At 36.7% G+C, this 14,221-nt stretch overlaps 1 protein-coding gene across 3 annotated transcripts in view; it reads right to left on the reverse strand.

Moving 5' to 3' along the window:
• The window catches only part of CTDP1 (CTD phosphatase subunit 1), a 104,795-nt gene that overhangs the window by 47,541 nt on the left and 43,033 nt on the right, over positions 1–14,221 (reverse strand). For all 3 annotated transcript variants that reach the window (XM_080611402.1, XM_080611401.1, XM_080611400.1), the window contains exon 11: positions 9,074–9,236. In XM_080611402.1, the coding sequence (XP_080467528.1) occupies positions 9,074–9,236 (163 nt within the window). The remainder of the gene's footprint in view (positions 1–9,073; positions 9,237–14,221) is intronic.

A 14,221-nucleotide genomic window follows, 5' to 3' on the forward strand; every position in this document is an offset into this window, starting at 1 on the left:
AGCCAAAATTAGGCACAGAGTAATCAAGGAAGAAAAGAAAAAACAAACAAACAAACCCAATACACAAACTACACACTCCCAACCCCCCCCCCCAAACCCCAACAAAACCAAAAAAACCACCAAACAAAACCCCCAAACCCCAATCTAAAACAGTGAAAAGTAACCCCTGCATCTACAGTGGTCAAGCTCAATATTAAGGTTCTGATATGACCTCGGTGTCGTGGTATGCCAGCTATATCCAGTTCTCAATACTTCTTTGGTGAAGCAAGTCTGATGTTGGAGCACTAAAATATGTGAGATAGGCAGCTGTCTGTGTTCATCTCCAAGAAAGAAGTATCATCATGTGTGTTATGAGCAATGAGAAGGTGCAAACTCATATACAAAACCTGTAACAGTACAGAGTAACACTGGCGTTCTTTTAAAATCTAAAATTAATAGCACTAGTGTAGACATGAAAAAGTGATAGCAACATGGCCATTTGGTTAATTATTCATTTTGTGACTGCATTGCAGCAGGGAATTTTTTTTACATCAGTAAGGGGCTCTTGTTCTGCAACTTTTCATAATCTCTGTTAAAGGTCCATGGAATGGAAATATTCTGATAATGCTGACAGGGGAGCTCAATACTTGCAGCTGCAGGACTATTGCAGAGGCAGAGCTGAGTGGCTGTATCTCCGAAGCTGGCACCTCACAAGAACAAAGACTACCAAAACAGAGATATTTTATCTCAAAGATGTCTTAGAAGTGACCCAATGAAATTATACAAAACTTAAATTTAAAAATAAGTCACCTTACGATAGCTGATCAAGAATAGATAGCTAGAGAGTAATGGCATAAAACGTCATTCAGTGCTGATTTAGAAATAACCTGGCCTTTATGTTACCAAAATAGACTTGCATTTTTATACCACCAGAATTTCAAACACAAGTCTTCTAGTAGACTAGTGCTATGCGTTAAAGATTCTCCATTGCACTTAACATACATTATGCTATATTGCATAGCTATGTTTATTTTTGTGTTGAAATACAAGTATATCAGGACATCTTGATAAAACAACAACAACAAAAAAGTTATGAAGAAACAGCTCAGACAGACCAGGACTTGAGCAGATACTTTTAAATACCACTCACGGAGAATATCAGCTTGAGTTTAAATGTAAGAACATGTCAGACTTGTGGTGAAGCTCAATCAGGCCCTATATGCAGCTGCTCAGAATTAGGTCAGGGATCAGCTTGCAAATTTGTTTAACATGGCTCAGACAACTCATTTTTAAAAGTGGCCGACTGGTGTTGACAGCTTTTGATTTAGCATATGGAGGTAGACACGTAGGTTAAAATAAGGTTATTGAACTCTATTTAAAAAGGTTTTGTCCTATTTTCAGTGAGCAAGCAAACAGCTGAAAAAGGCTTACAGCTTCTCTTTTCTAAGGCCAAGCAAAGAAGGCTGCAGATACATATTATCATTGTTACTAGAAAAAACAATCAATCTATGGAAAAGCCTTCTTTCATACAGAATAATTTTTCTTGTATCTTGTACATACATTCTAGAAGGGGAAGCTTTATAGACCTACTTTCCATTTCATATGGAATAACATTAGAATAATGAGTTTTCTATATTTCCAGGCATAAAATCCAAAGAATTTTGTATCTGCAGAAACAAACACAGAGCTTAGATTTAATCTTATTTGCGTAATTTTTACTCATTCTTCTTAGCAGAATGATAGCAACACAAAAAAAAGAAACTTCTTTTCTAAATACCCAAGATTACTTACAATGAAACAATTTTGAGAACACCTTCAGAAGAACAGCAGAGGAACTGAACCAACTGTTGATCACAACAGAAAAGTATGAAGAATGTGCAAAATGGCAAAAGCATCTCTGTTGACAAGTAAATCAAATCAATCTTTGAAGGATTATCAATAGAATAAACAGGGGAATTTGGACAAAAGTCAGGCAGGCAACCTTATTACTTTAAGTTTTGTCAAATTCCTCAAAGAGGCCAGCTCTCAAGTAAGCAAGGCTACTTGTAGTTGATGTTCATTCAGTCAGCCCATTAATAATACCTATTGCAGCACAACCATTTGTAGTTATCTCAGGATTAAATTACGAGTTAAAATGCCTGTGCATAAAAAAAAGTGAGTCAGTCTCTATCATATGTTTCCTTTTCTTTTCTCCTAATAGCCTGACCAGCCAAGAATCTGACAGATTAATTTTTGCACAAGATTCTATATACTAATATCACCTTTTAATTAACAACTTGTCATGAGTGCCATCAAACTAATCCTTACATATATAGGTAGTTTCTATTTTTATCTGCAAGATGTACCATCTGAATGCCAAAAGGTTTCAATACATTTCCCATGTTTCCTCATGGCACATAAATTGATAAAAATAGATCTAAAATAAAAATAAGATGACCAGGTACACTGGAAATTGCACTTCAATAATGCTTTCTAAATAACCTGCATAGAACACCAGAAGTGGTAAAAAAGCTGATTGTTTACTTGAGATAATATCAAACTAGATCAAAAACCTTTTCCTATTTTAGTAATCAGTTCTTTCCTTGTAAAATGTGGTATTACATAAAAAAAATCCTCTTTCCAAACACTTAAAATAGCTGCTAGGAAGTACTGGACAACTTTATTCAGTTTTCTTCAATAATCATATAAATACAGGTGAAATATTTCCTTTAATATTATCGTATTTTAATGTTTAATTAATTCTGTATTATTTAACCATATTAGAGACAGGTGAACGTCAAAATCTTAGAGCACTGAAGTACTTCTCTTGTTCTACAACAACTTTAAGCTATGCTTATTACAAAACAAAGTAACATTTTGTTGCTTTGCTGCACCAGGCAAGCACCACACCACAGCAAGTGCTCCATGAAGAAGCACCCTGATTCCTAGCACCACAGCCATTTCTCTCCAGAAAACAGTTCTCCAAGTGAAAGAAAGCAAGCAACACCTTTAGACTTGCTGGATTAAGCCATTTGGCAGTAAGTGCTCCACAGTGGAAATGTAAAGCTGACAGGGATAACAAATTGGGTTTTTTCCAGTTTTAATGCTATCCACTTTTCTGTTCAGGAGTGCACAGGGCCAGAGGGAATGTGGAAACCAGTACATGTAGGAAGTTGACAAGAGGACTGTAGATAAAGAAACAGAGACAGCACAGTACGTATACTTTCACTAATAGTTACCTCAGAAAGTTTTCTTTTCAAAGTTCAGTTTGACTGGAAACAGTCTAATAACCGTAAAGCAAGCCTCGTAAGTTCCAAGGGCAAAGGTGCCTGAATGACTATTGCTGACAACAGTAAGTATACACACAGGCTCATTAACTCCAAAAAAGGCTACAATTTATAAGAAAAGCCTGTTGACCAAATTCAGCATTTGTACAGTTTATGGCAGGCTACATGGTAAGTTGTCACACAAGAAATTCTGCACAAGAAACCCAGTTGTGGAAATTCAAGGAACTGTTAATGTGCAATGCAGTGCCCAAGTGTGCCCCAGGCAGCTATTATTTTGTGCTAGAGACCACATCTTATGCATTAAATTAGTATTTTTAAACTAACCAAGAGGCTAACCACTTACTGAGATAACAGCTTCAACTAAATTGAAGGAGAAAACCACCGCCTCTTAATCCACTGCGCGGTATAGCCACTAACTTAAAATACAAAACGAAGTAAGGCATAAATCTGCTAGATGAAAGCAAAATGCAGAGTGACAAAATGGCCTTATGTAAGAGCAGAATATGTTTGAATTTATATGCTGTATATAGAGTGAAATGACAAGTTAAAAGAAAAACAATGTGCAGTATATGTACCAAATGAACAGAACCATTTTGATGCAAAAGTAGTTCATTAAGCAATTCCCACTCAAGAAAAAATTTGTATACTTAAAAGCACTGATGCACAGAACACACCTTTGCAATGTGGTCACTCTGGAGCTGCTAAGTACATATCCAACCAGATGGCAGGAATCTTTGCAGCTCCACTAACTTAAGTGAGAGGTGAGAAAGCTGGAGGTCTGACTGGTGTTAGATTCACTCCCTCTCTTCCCCTCTCCTAAGTCCCAAACTGAGAGAAATTATAACAAGCAAAACATTTTACCTTAGATGGCACAGATGGTGACACTTGACGAGATACAGATACTGCACTGACAAGAACATGGTAATAAACACGAAAGCATAACATTTAACTAGTAGACTACAAGTGCACAGCTGTTCCAGAACATCAGTAATCCCAGGCCATCTTGGATGAGAAGGCACTTCAAGATGCAATTAGAAGCCTTTCTGCTTTGCTGAACTTACTCAAGCCTTTCTGAAATCTTACTGCCTTACTGGAAGCTCCTTTTTGAACTTCCCATAAGTGAACTTAACCCACACCAGGTACCTGCTTAAGACCAGTCCTTCAAGTGCTGACAGCAACAGATACAAGTATCTATGGCTGGCTGTCTTCTAATTCCAGTTTACCATGGATATGGCAGCAGTCTAGGTATGAGTAAGAGAGAACAAGATCTTCAGCTCAGCACAAGCTCACAATTCACAGGAGGGTCATATGTTTTTCCTATGTCACTCGCATTCAATAAGGGAATATCTTGGAATCTTCCTATGGATTTCTATAATTTACAGACTGGCAAGCTAGACAGCACCTAAAGAATAAAATAAAGGAACTGTACTGCCAGCTACAGCTCTTAAAGGGACAAGAGAATAATTTGTAGCCAAAAAGAATAGTAGAAAAATGTCTTGACCTTGCTTACTTATCTCAGGCACAAGTTATCATACACAAGGATGTCAACTTAATTATGAAAGGGACACTAATTACAAAGGGAAAATCTTTAAGACTATATAAAACTGATTCAGTTAAACATTTTAAAAAGAAGTTAGCACAATGCATGGGGCTAAAAGTTGCCTTCTAGGTCTGCAACAGATGTACAAAGAAAGAATAAGTTTGACCGAAAAGCAAAGTCAAAGTCTATCAGGAAGCAATTAGTACATAAAGGCAAACAGAGCTTCCTAATAGCACATAGGACATGACAATCTAAAGATTAGATAAATCTGACTAGGTAATAGTACATGATACTAGTCCAGTTGCATAAGCTTCTCTCCAAATATCACTTAGGAATACACATTCAGAAGAAAGCCATCCTTAATAAAAAGGAATTAACAATAACTTCAATAAAGGAGATACATTTCTAAATCATCAAGGCTAGCATAGTTTATTAAATATTGGTCACACGTAATTTTTGCTGGCCTTCTTTAAACATATAATTGTTTCAGTGAAGACAGGAATCAATGTGCTACAAGTTTACAGGAACAGTTCTCAATGAATTCTGAAAAAAGATCTTCCCAAGACGATCCATGAGTAACCCCTGGGAAGGAGAACTACACATCATCCTGTACTGAGATCATCAATTATGAATGGGAAGGCAGGTGTATGCCTACATGATTTGTATGACATTACATTCCTTTGCACAACTTGCTTTAGCTAACAAATCTTTTTTCTGGAAATGAATAGTCACCTGAAACCTGGATTTCACTTTCTGGTTTTCTGCAAGTAAACTACAGCAACCAGTTGCAAAGCATCTGTGTTTAGCTGGTACAAAAGAAAGGGGAAAATGTTCTCTCAGCTATCGCCCAACCAGAGATTGGTTTTTATGCACTCACTCCAATTTAACAATTGCCCAATGAACGGCAATCTTATCATACTGCATATTCTTGTTCTTGTACTTTCCTAAAGTTTAAGAGAGTCTCTCATGTCAGAGGGAAAAGTAACTACCATTGAATCTGGTCTTCCAGATCTTTGGCACTGAAAAAATGCAAAAGGCTAAGTGACCTTAAACTTCAATAAACTTGAAGGCTATTCATTTCCTTTGACTTACTTGGTATCCGTAACACAACTGTGGCTAAAATAACAAAAGATAAAAATACATGTAATATCAAATTTTAGCAACACACCTATCTATGGCAGTTCTGCCCCATAGAATATTGGAACAACTACTGCTTTTTTACTAGAAAAAGCAACAAAGAGAAGTTTAAATAGGTTAAGGATGGAAAGAGATTTATTTGGGAATAAATAATAATAATTAAAGTCTCTTTACTAGCTTCCATCTTGATTCTTATAACACCACTCTCCTATGTATAAACTACATTAAAATTCAGTATTGCTTGGGGCTGTTTGGCCTCTTCAGAGATTTCTGAAAAGAAAAAGCAAGATTTCCTTTAGATGTTAAGCACAAAGGAATTACTCACTGCTTATGTCCACAGAAACAGTATATACAAGTGCTTGCATTTCCTATTTCATTAAATACAAAAAAAAAAAAAAAAAAAAAACACCCACACAAAAAATAACCCAAACACCCAGTGCCTAAAGCTATAAGACTTCTTTTGATCTAGCAAAAATCCTTATCTGAATTTGCCAGGGAATTCAGCAAAAAATACTGATGTTGCAGTTTTAAAGCTAGAAGGCTGCAGTTCTGCCTTCACTGCTCATTCCACCTCTTCCAATCTTCTGCCTTTTCTCAACATTAGCACTCATGCACTAGCAACAGTGAGTTATTTCAGGAAGCTGGAAATGATGAAGATTAACGTGGAAAGTGATCTTTTCCGACCAAGCCAGCTCCCTGAACTGGCTTGCTGTATGGTCACATGATTATCAACAGTGGCTCAGTGGCAGGAACACAGCAGTTGAGACTTTGGTTGGCTGACACTGCAGTAAAGTCACACTGTAACTTGCTTGCACTCTCTAGGGTGAGATGTCCCTGCCCATGGCAGAGGGGTTGGAACTAGATGATCTTAAGGTCCTTTCCAACCCTAACTATTCTCTGCCTGTGATTGTTGGATCATGTTCTCCTGACCCTAACAATCTTGGCATTGGCATTCATAGTTCTGGAGCAGGACATCACTGCATGTTGCCCCCCTATTTTGTAAGTGTACTCTCTTACAACACCATCAAATCCTGTTTTACTACTTACATTTCTTGTACATGAGTACACTACCTTTTACCAAGGTTATGCTAGCAGTCCCAGACTAGTCAGCAAAAACAGTCTTCCTTGGCTGTCTCTATAGTGAATTCCCAGGAGACAACCTGCTGGCACTACCATGTCCAGTTCAACCTTCACAATACACATCCTTTGTGCTCCCTCCTCTGTATCTCAGTGCTAATGTTTAATGCTTCATTAAACCATGTTGAGGAGCTGAATTACCATAAACTCTCACCCCATTTCCCCACCAAACAAATCCAAAACACACCTTCCACGCCCACAAAAAAACCCAAGTGAAGAGTTTCTACTAGTTCAGCTGCCCAAGGACCAGAGAAATGTAAATTTAATAAAGACAGAGGTGGGAATAGAGACTGGTGGAAAGGAAACCTTTTGGCAGTAAGTATAACCTCAAAACATACTCCAGGAACCAAAGCTAAGTCAATTATAAAAAAACATCCACTGGAATTTGGGCTTCATTTGTTCTGAAGTTCACATAGTCTGGTTTCCAAACATAACATGCACCTTAAGTAAAAGCATAATTTAAAACCAAACCATTGCTATTTAAGACGTTTATATTTGTAAGTTGGGTTGGTTTTTTTTTTTTTGGTCTATATTGTAACAGCACAGAGAGCAATCAATCACAAAATTAACAGTGCCAGATTGTTAACAAGCTCCCTAAATACTATCTTTAAAAACAGAACAATGAATACTTTATGCAGTAATTCTGGAAAACGTGCACATATTCTTTTTGCACAGTGCACACACTGCAACAGCAACTCCTTAATGTTTTCCTAAAGCATGCCATTAGAAAAATGTTAGTACACAAAAACATAAAAACAACCCATAATAACAAGTTGCTTTAAGTACCGCTGATAATAGAGAGATAGATTTAGGGACTGACATCATGACAAGAACAAACAGTATTTCTTGTGAAAGTCTGAGATCAAGTGAGTAAACTACTTTTTACTTCTTTTGCTTTTTCTTTCAAAGCTGTCAACTCTGACAGTTACTGGGTAAATTTAAAAGCTTGCACTCATATGAAATTCGGAGTAGCTCATCATAGTTATTGAAAGTTATTGGATTTTTCCCTAGAATAACAGCTCAAAGTCTTTCTAGGACCTCTCCAGCAAGAGCACATCTCAAAATTACACTATGCTGTATACATAAACTCTTTCCTTGGTGAAATATGCAGTTTCCTTCTCACACTTTTACTGTATTTTCTGAAGATAACTCTTGAGGCCTGTTATGGCTAGAACCAGCTTACAGCCAGAAGCTGACAAGATATACTCTCCTGTCTCCAACCCAGTGAATGATCTAAGCTCAAAGATGAATTCAAACTCCAGAGACACTAGATTTCATAATAAAGTCAAACACAATGAAATGAATTCATGGAAACATGGTGTACAAAGACAGGCATTTTTTCCTGTGTATTATTTAATATCATGTAATACAGTCTCTCATTTGAAAAAAGAGCACACAAGGATAAGTGAATAAATAAGCAGCTGCTAGAGGTTCACAATGAATTTCAAATAATGTTTTGTGTGAAAAAGTACAGTTTGCTCTGTAACAGAAAGCTCCTTTCACCTGCAGAACTATGACAGCTGATTTAACAGCACTGCAATTAACATGTCCATGGATAATGAGGCCCATGCTCCCCCCTTTGACTCTCTGATTTTCTCTACAGCCTCTGCCTATTAAATCCACAGACCTCTCTTCTCCCATGCCAACACTGATTTTGTCCAGATTTGAAGATTTACTTAAAAAAAAAAAAAAAAAGTTTAAAGTGACATTTGACAAAGCAAAGCACACAGCAAATGTGACGTTTTGCACGACAAAGCTACACTTCAACGAAGTTCTACTTTAAAGGCCTCCTTACATACAAGAGTACTCCCATTCTTGATTCAAGCTTGTTTGCAGAACGTAACTGCATTTTAGCCTGAACTCTACCTCTTAGCCTTCCGTGGCTTTTATTTGAAGCTACTGTAGTAAGCACACAAGGGCAGTTCACATACATGCATAATTCAATGTAAGTTAAACTGTTACGCATAACTAGCAATCATTATGTTAGAAACCTGTCAGAATTAGTTAAGCTCACCTCTTTATCCATACTCTCTAAATCCTCTTTACATAGGGTGTAGAGGGGCATTGTCTCAGACATACTTGGCTGGCGTTTCCGCTTAGATGGACCAGGCTGTTCTTCATTTTCACTTGTTGGTAGGTCTTCTTCAAACATCTGCTGCTGATGTGGTTGAACAACTCTGAAAAATTTCAGGGGTCCCACATGAGAAAGATTCACTTGATTAACAGCTTGTCTAGAAATAAAATCCTACAAACAACTTATGACTGCTGAACATCCACGTCTTTGCTTAATAGGGTTCTGTGTTCACCAACAGAAGATCAAGTCTCCAAATGATTGCTCTTAGTTTCAGTCTGATGGCTCAGGTTCTTATTCTACCCTTTGACAAGATACTCACGCTCCTGCCTTCCGACTGTTCTTGTAAGTAACCATCAAACCTTTCCTGAAGCAACAGCTTCAGTAGCTGCAAATGCATTGCCCTTAAATTATTTCAAGGTTTGTACTCAAGTGGAGTTCATCTATCATTTGACACATATATCATTCAGGAAACAATTCTTACATTCTAACGTATCTATGTTATGCTTGTATTCTTGAGCAGCAAAGTATACCTTTCTGCTTCTCAACCTTACATACAAAGTTTGCAAGTGAAAAGCCCCTTTCTGCAGCCTCAATCTTCAGACATTTCCTAGATGCTAAGCCTGGATGAGATGCAAAGCAGACCAAATTTCTTTTTGGCCAGAGTATTCAAATATGCTAGTATTTTATTTTAGTCTGCCTTTTATTACCTTGTTAGTTATGGTATTTGAACACAACACAGATACAAAAAGGAATATCAGAATGTTTGTAACAATAAATAAAATAATTATCATTTCCTTTACAATAGTAATAAAAAGGTAGACTACATTTAGAACAACATCAGAAAACTTCTATGTATTTTTTGGGTAAATTCTTTTCTGTGAATATTGCTCGACTACAAAAGACTGGGAGAAGCTAAAACTGCTACACAATACAGTTTAACTATGAATATTGGGCTGTCACGCTAACCTTCATGAACACATTACAGCAGCTCAACACCACCCAGGATTCAAAGATCTCAGGTTATAAACCTAACAGGTCACAAATTACTTACGCTAGCTGTATGATTACGTGTGTAATGGTTACCACAAGCAAGTATAAAAGTGATCATATTTTAAATCACAGACTGTTTCAAGTTGTAACTACCAGGTGAGATGCCATCAAGCTATTTGAGTGGTGGCAACTGAGGTAGGGGTACAGTATGGTCTCTGTCTGTGTTTCAGCACAGGACAGCTGCTTCTCGTCAAGCCTGAATTTTCAAGAAACAGGTTTAGATCAGCATCCCCACCCAAAAAAGCCATTATTAAGTTACATAAATACAGTAATAGGTAAGGTTTTACAAAATCATTTTTCCTCTCATGAACTTGACAGCTTCTTAAAAATGGTTATTTAAATATCAAGGGTTTTTTTCTACATCAGTACTTCAATCCCAGAATGTATAAAACCTGAAAGCCACAAAAAGCTGTCAATCAAGTTCATTTTGAGGGCTCATATTTCCTAAATACACATCTCATCTCAGATCCCATGGATAGATGCAGGAAATGTGAATTCATTTTTTTTAATTGGGGGCATAGGGGAAAGAGAACCAAGTCATTGCTGTGCTACCCAGAACTGCACTATCTGCTGCAGAAGACCCCCACCAGCTCAGCACCACAGCAGACATGTGCCCCTTTCACAGCCTCATTTCTGAACACTGAAATGTCCTGTGAAGCCAAAACAATGATTTGGATGTTATGGAAATGCACAAACCAAACTGTAGTTTTACTTCACAGCTTAACAGTTCTGGGGGTTTGGTTGGTTGTTTTTTCCTCCCTCCCTTCCCCCCCCCCAATGTCTTCTACTCTACAACACCACAATGTTTTCTTTTGCTATTAAATTGCTCTCAGACAATAATTTTCATAGGTGAAAGAGAAAAAAAAAAAAATCCACCATATTTTCTGAAAGGCTCTTTTAAAATATGATTTCTATGCCTTTTTAAAAGGTGCCCTTTAACCAAGAGAAAGGTGGTGATGCTATTCACATTCTTAGTAAAACAGAGAATGACAAAACAAACGGTCTAAGCACCTTACACAACTGCATTAAAAACATGACAAGCTTGACCATGCCAAGAATTATACACAAGTTACGCATAGAAGGCAGCCAAGCAGATTTTCTTAGGCTAGAAATAAATCTAGCTTTTTTTTTTTTTTTTTAAGAACACATCATCATACTGATGACAGTGAGAACTCCTTTTGCAGAATAAAATGTGAGATCCATTATACACAAGTATTAACTGTAAAATAACTGCATGACTAGTTTCTAGAGGCTTGCGTCAGATTTTTCCAGTATTTTTCCAACTGCTATGAGGTATGAAACATGGGGAACTTCTCACCAAAGCATTCCAAAAAGCAATATAAGACAAGGACTTCTTGAAGTTTTGCAAGAAACACCTTTATTTTATCAGAGACATTTTTCTGGCTTTACATTTTCAGCTGCTTGTTAAGTTGATTAAACTTTAAAGACTTAAAGACATACAATGCAGGATTTTATATTTTTTTCTAATCAGATGAGATTCATAAGTACTTTTTCAAAAACCCCCACCATATTCATCCCTGCACAGGTTAGTTGGCACTTACTGGTCTTACACGCACAAGGACATGCATGTTACAGGGTGGCTTCAACATTTGTGCAAGTAAGAAGCATCTTAACGCTTTCATTGATACAACATCAGGGCAAAAGCCAAACCAGTATTATCATAATGAAAATGTGAAAAATATTTGAATTCCATTCATTATTTCCATTTGGTATTTTGTAGTTTTGCTCTCACAAAGACTGAGAACATTAAATAGGAAAAGTTGTAACAATGAGCATGTAAATTAAGAAACAAATTTTATATGTGAGATTAATTCATACGAATCTTAAAGAATTGCTTCAGCCACAAACCTCTGCTTTACACACCTTTTCAAACAAACATTTAATGCATCTTAGCATTATTTAAAACCAGAGTGCCACTTTTAACTTCTTATATGTAAATTTACCCATATTTTTAGCCTTGCCTCATCTGTTAGCATATGATCAGCATTCACTAGCATTTCACTTGTAATTTTTTTTTTTTTTTACTATAGTCTAAGATACCGCTAGCATTTTCTTTTTTTTTTTTTTTTTCTTTCTGCACAACACTACATCACACATCTCACAACTTGTTACAACTTCAGTGCTTACTGTAATGCCTGTAGAATACTGTTTCCATATAAAAATACAACCCATTGAGATACATAGAGTGTGTCAAAGCTCTGACACACAGGTTACATTTAAAGTGGAATCCTTCCTGTTCTCAGACAGGGAAAACCTCTTGCTGGTTGCTAGCAGCCACAGAGCAGCACTGCATTCCCTTCCCTTCCAGTATAACCCAAACTCTTTGGCACCCCTACATGCAGGCTGCAGCAGCAATGCATGAAACAAAGAACAAGCGTTCAAGTCTCACAGAGCTGAGCACAATGGAAAGATCTATGCCTGTCACACAGAACGCTGACAAAATTAACTGAACCATCTGTAATTCACTAGTGACAAATTGCATGTAGGTATTTACACTAATCATACCCTATTTTAAATTATGTTTCAAGTTGAACTCCAGAAAGGAGCTTAAAATGTTGAACCTGAAATAAAGTGAAAACTGAAGCAATTTTTAGGAAATGGTACTCAGACAACTTGAAGCCTTTTTCGATAACCAGTCTTGAAAGAGGTTATCTTCTAAGCGCAACAAATTGTCTGTTCTTACTGTACAAGACCAAGTATCATTGCAACGCCACATGCGGCTACCATCTCCCCAAGGGATTCCTGTTGCAGCAGTGCAATTTTGTTGCCTGCTGTCTGTAATTCATGTAATTCATTCAAGATGAAGTTTTTAGAAACTATCAAAGGAGATTATTGGAGGCTTTGATTACATCCACCCACAACAGGAACAGCTGTGTATGTTAACAGCTTTATCTAGCTTTGCTTAAATTCAATGCTTAGTTACAGATACTCTCATCTTTTGTAAGAGGGTGAACATATGAGCACATGAAGTCTGTCAGGACACAAAATGTATTGTGTCTATCTATTCTCTATCAAGAAACTGCTGCACTAAGGTAATTTTCTCTAAAGTCAAGTATCACATCAGTTTTTAAATTGGATGTGAAGCTTCTTTTCTAGAAGTTTGTTGTGTTTTTTTTTTTTTTTTTTTATTAAACAAGACAAAGCAAGGCAACAATACAGTACTTCTGCCTCAGTTCTTGCTCAAAGCACAGCAAAGGTGTTCCTATTCAGCTTTGTTACTTATTTACAGCCCTCAAGCTCTCCTTGCACTATATTTCCTATCCATTAAAACTACTGAAAGTAGGATTTGATCACTGTGCTTCTTTCCTCCTAGACTTTGACAAGACACTTCTCACCAACTTAATTGGAGACAGAAGAACTACTTTGATGAATATAGACATGCTCCAATTAAGAGGTCAGTGTTTACAGGTCACTAATGTTACCACTAGAACCAAATCAACACGAAATGATGATAAAAAATACTATTTCCCAGCATATATCTTATATTAATCTCTTATTACAGCTGCTTAGTTATGGGGTGAAGTTGCAGCACTAAGTAATTGGATTCACTTAGATTAAGGCATTTCAACCCTGAGCATTTACAGTAAAGAAAAGCAGCTTAAGTGCTGTTAAAAAAAAAAAAAAAAAAAAAAAAAAAAGGCTTTAGTAGTGTGGAAAAAACTCTACATAAGTTGTTAACAAAGCCAGAACACATCAAAACCTACTCTTTTTAAAGCACTGAATAACACATTAGTATCAACATAAAGCATCATATTGAAACATCATGGAAGTGCCATATATACACATGCAACCTTCCCAGCTCTATTTCTAGACAAATGCCTTTTCACCATAACTAAGAAAACCAAAAGCTGCTCAGCTCCTCTCTGGATACATGCTGCGTCTTGATTATTTAAAGGCTTCCTGTTTGTTTCACGTGTCGTAAAGTAAAATACAAACTTTAAGAGACACAGTTAAAAAGGAACTGAAAACAAGATGTCTTCATAAACAAGAGAGGCAAAACAAAATCTCTGTTGACAG

The sequence above is a fragment of the Psittacula echo genome, assembly GCF_963264785.1.
Source record: "Psittacula echo genome assembly, chromosome: 2".
NCBI lineage: Eukaryota > Metazoa > Chordata > Aves > Psittaciformes > Psittacidae > Psittacula > Psittacula echo.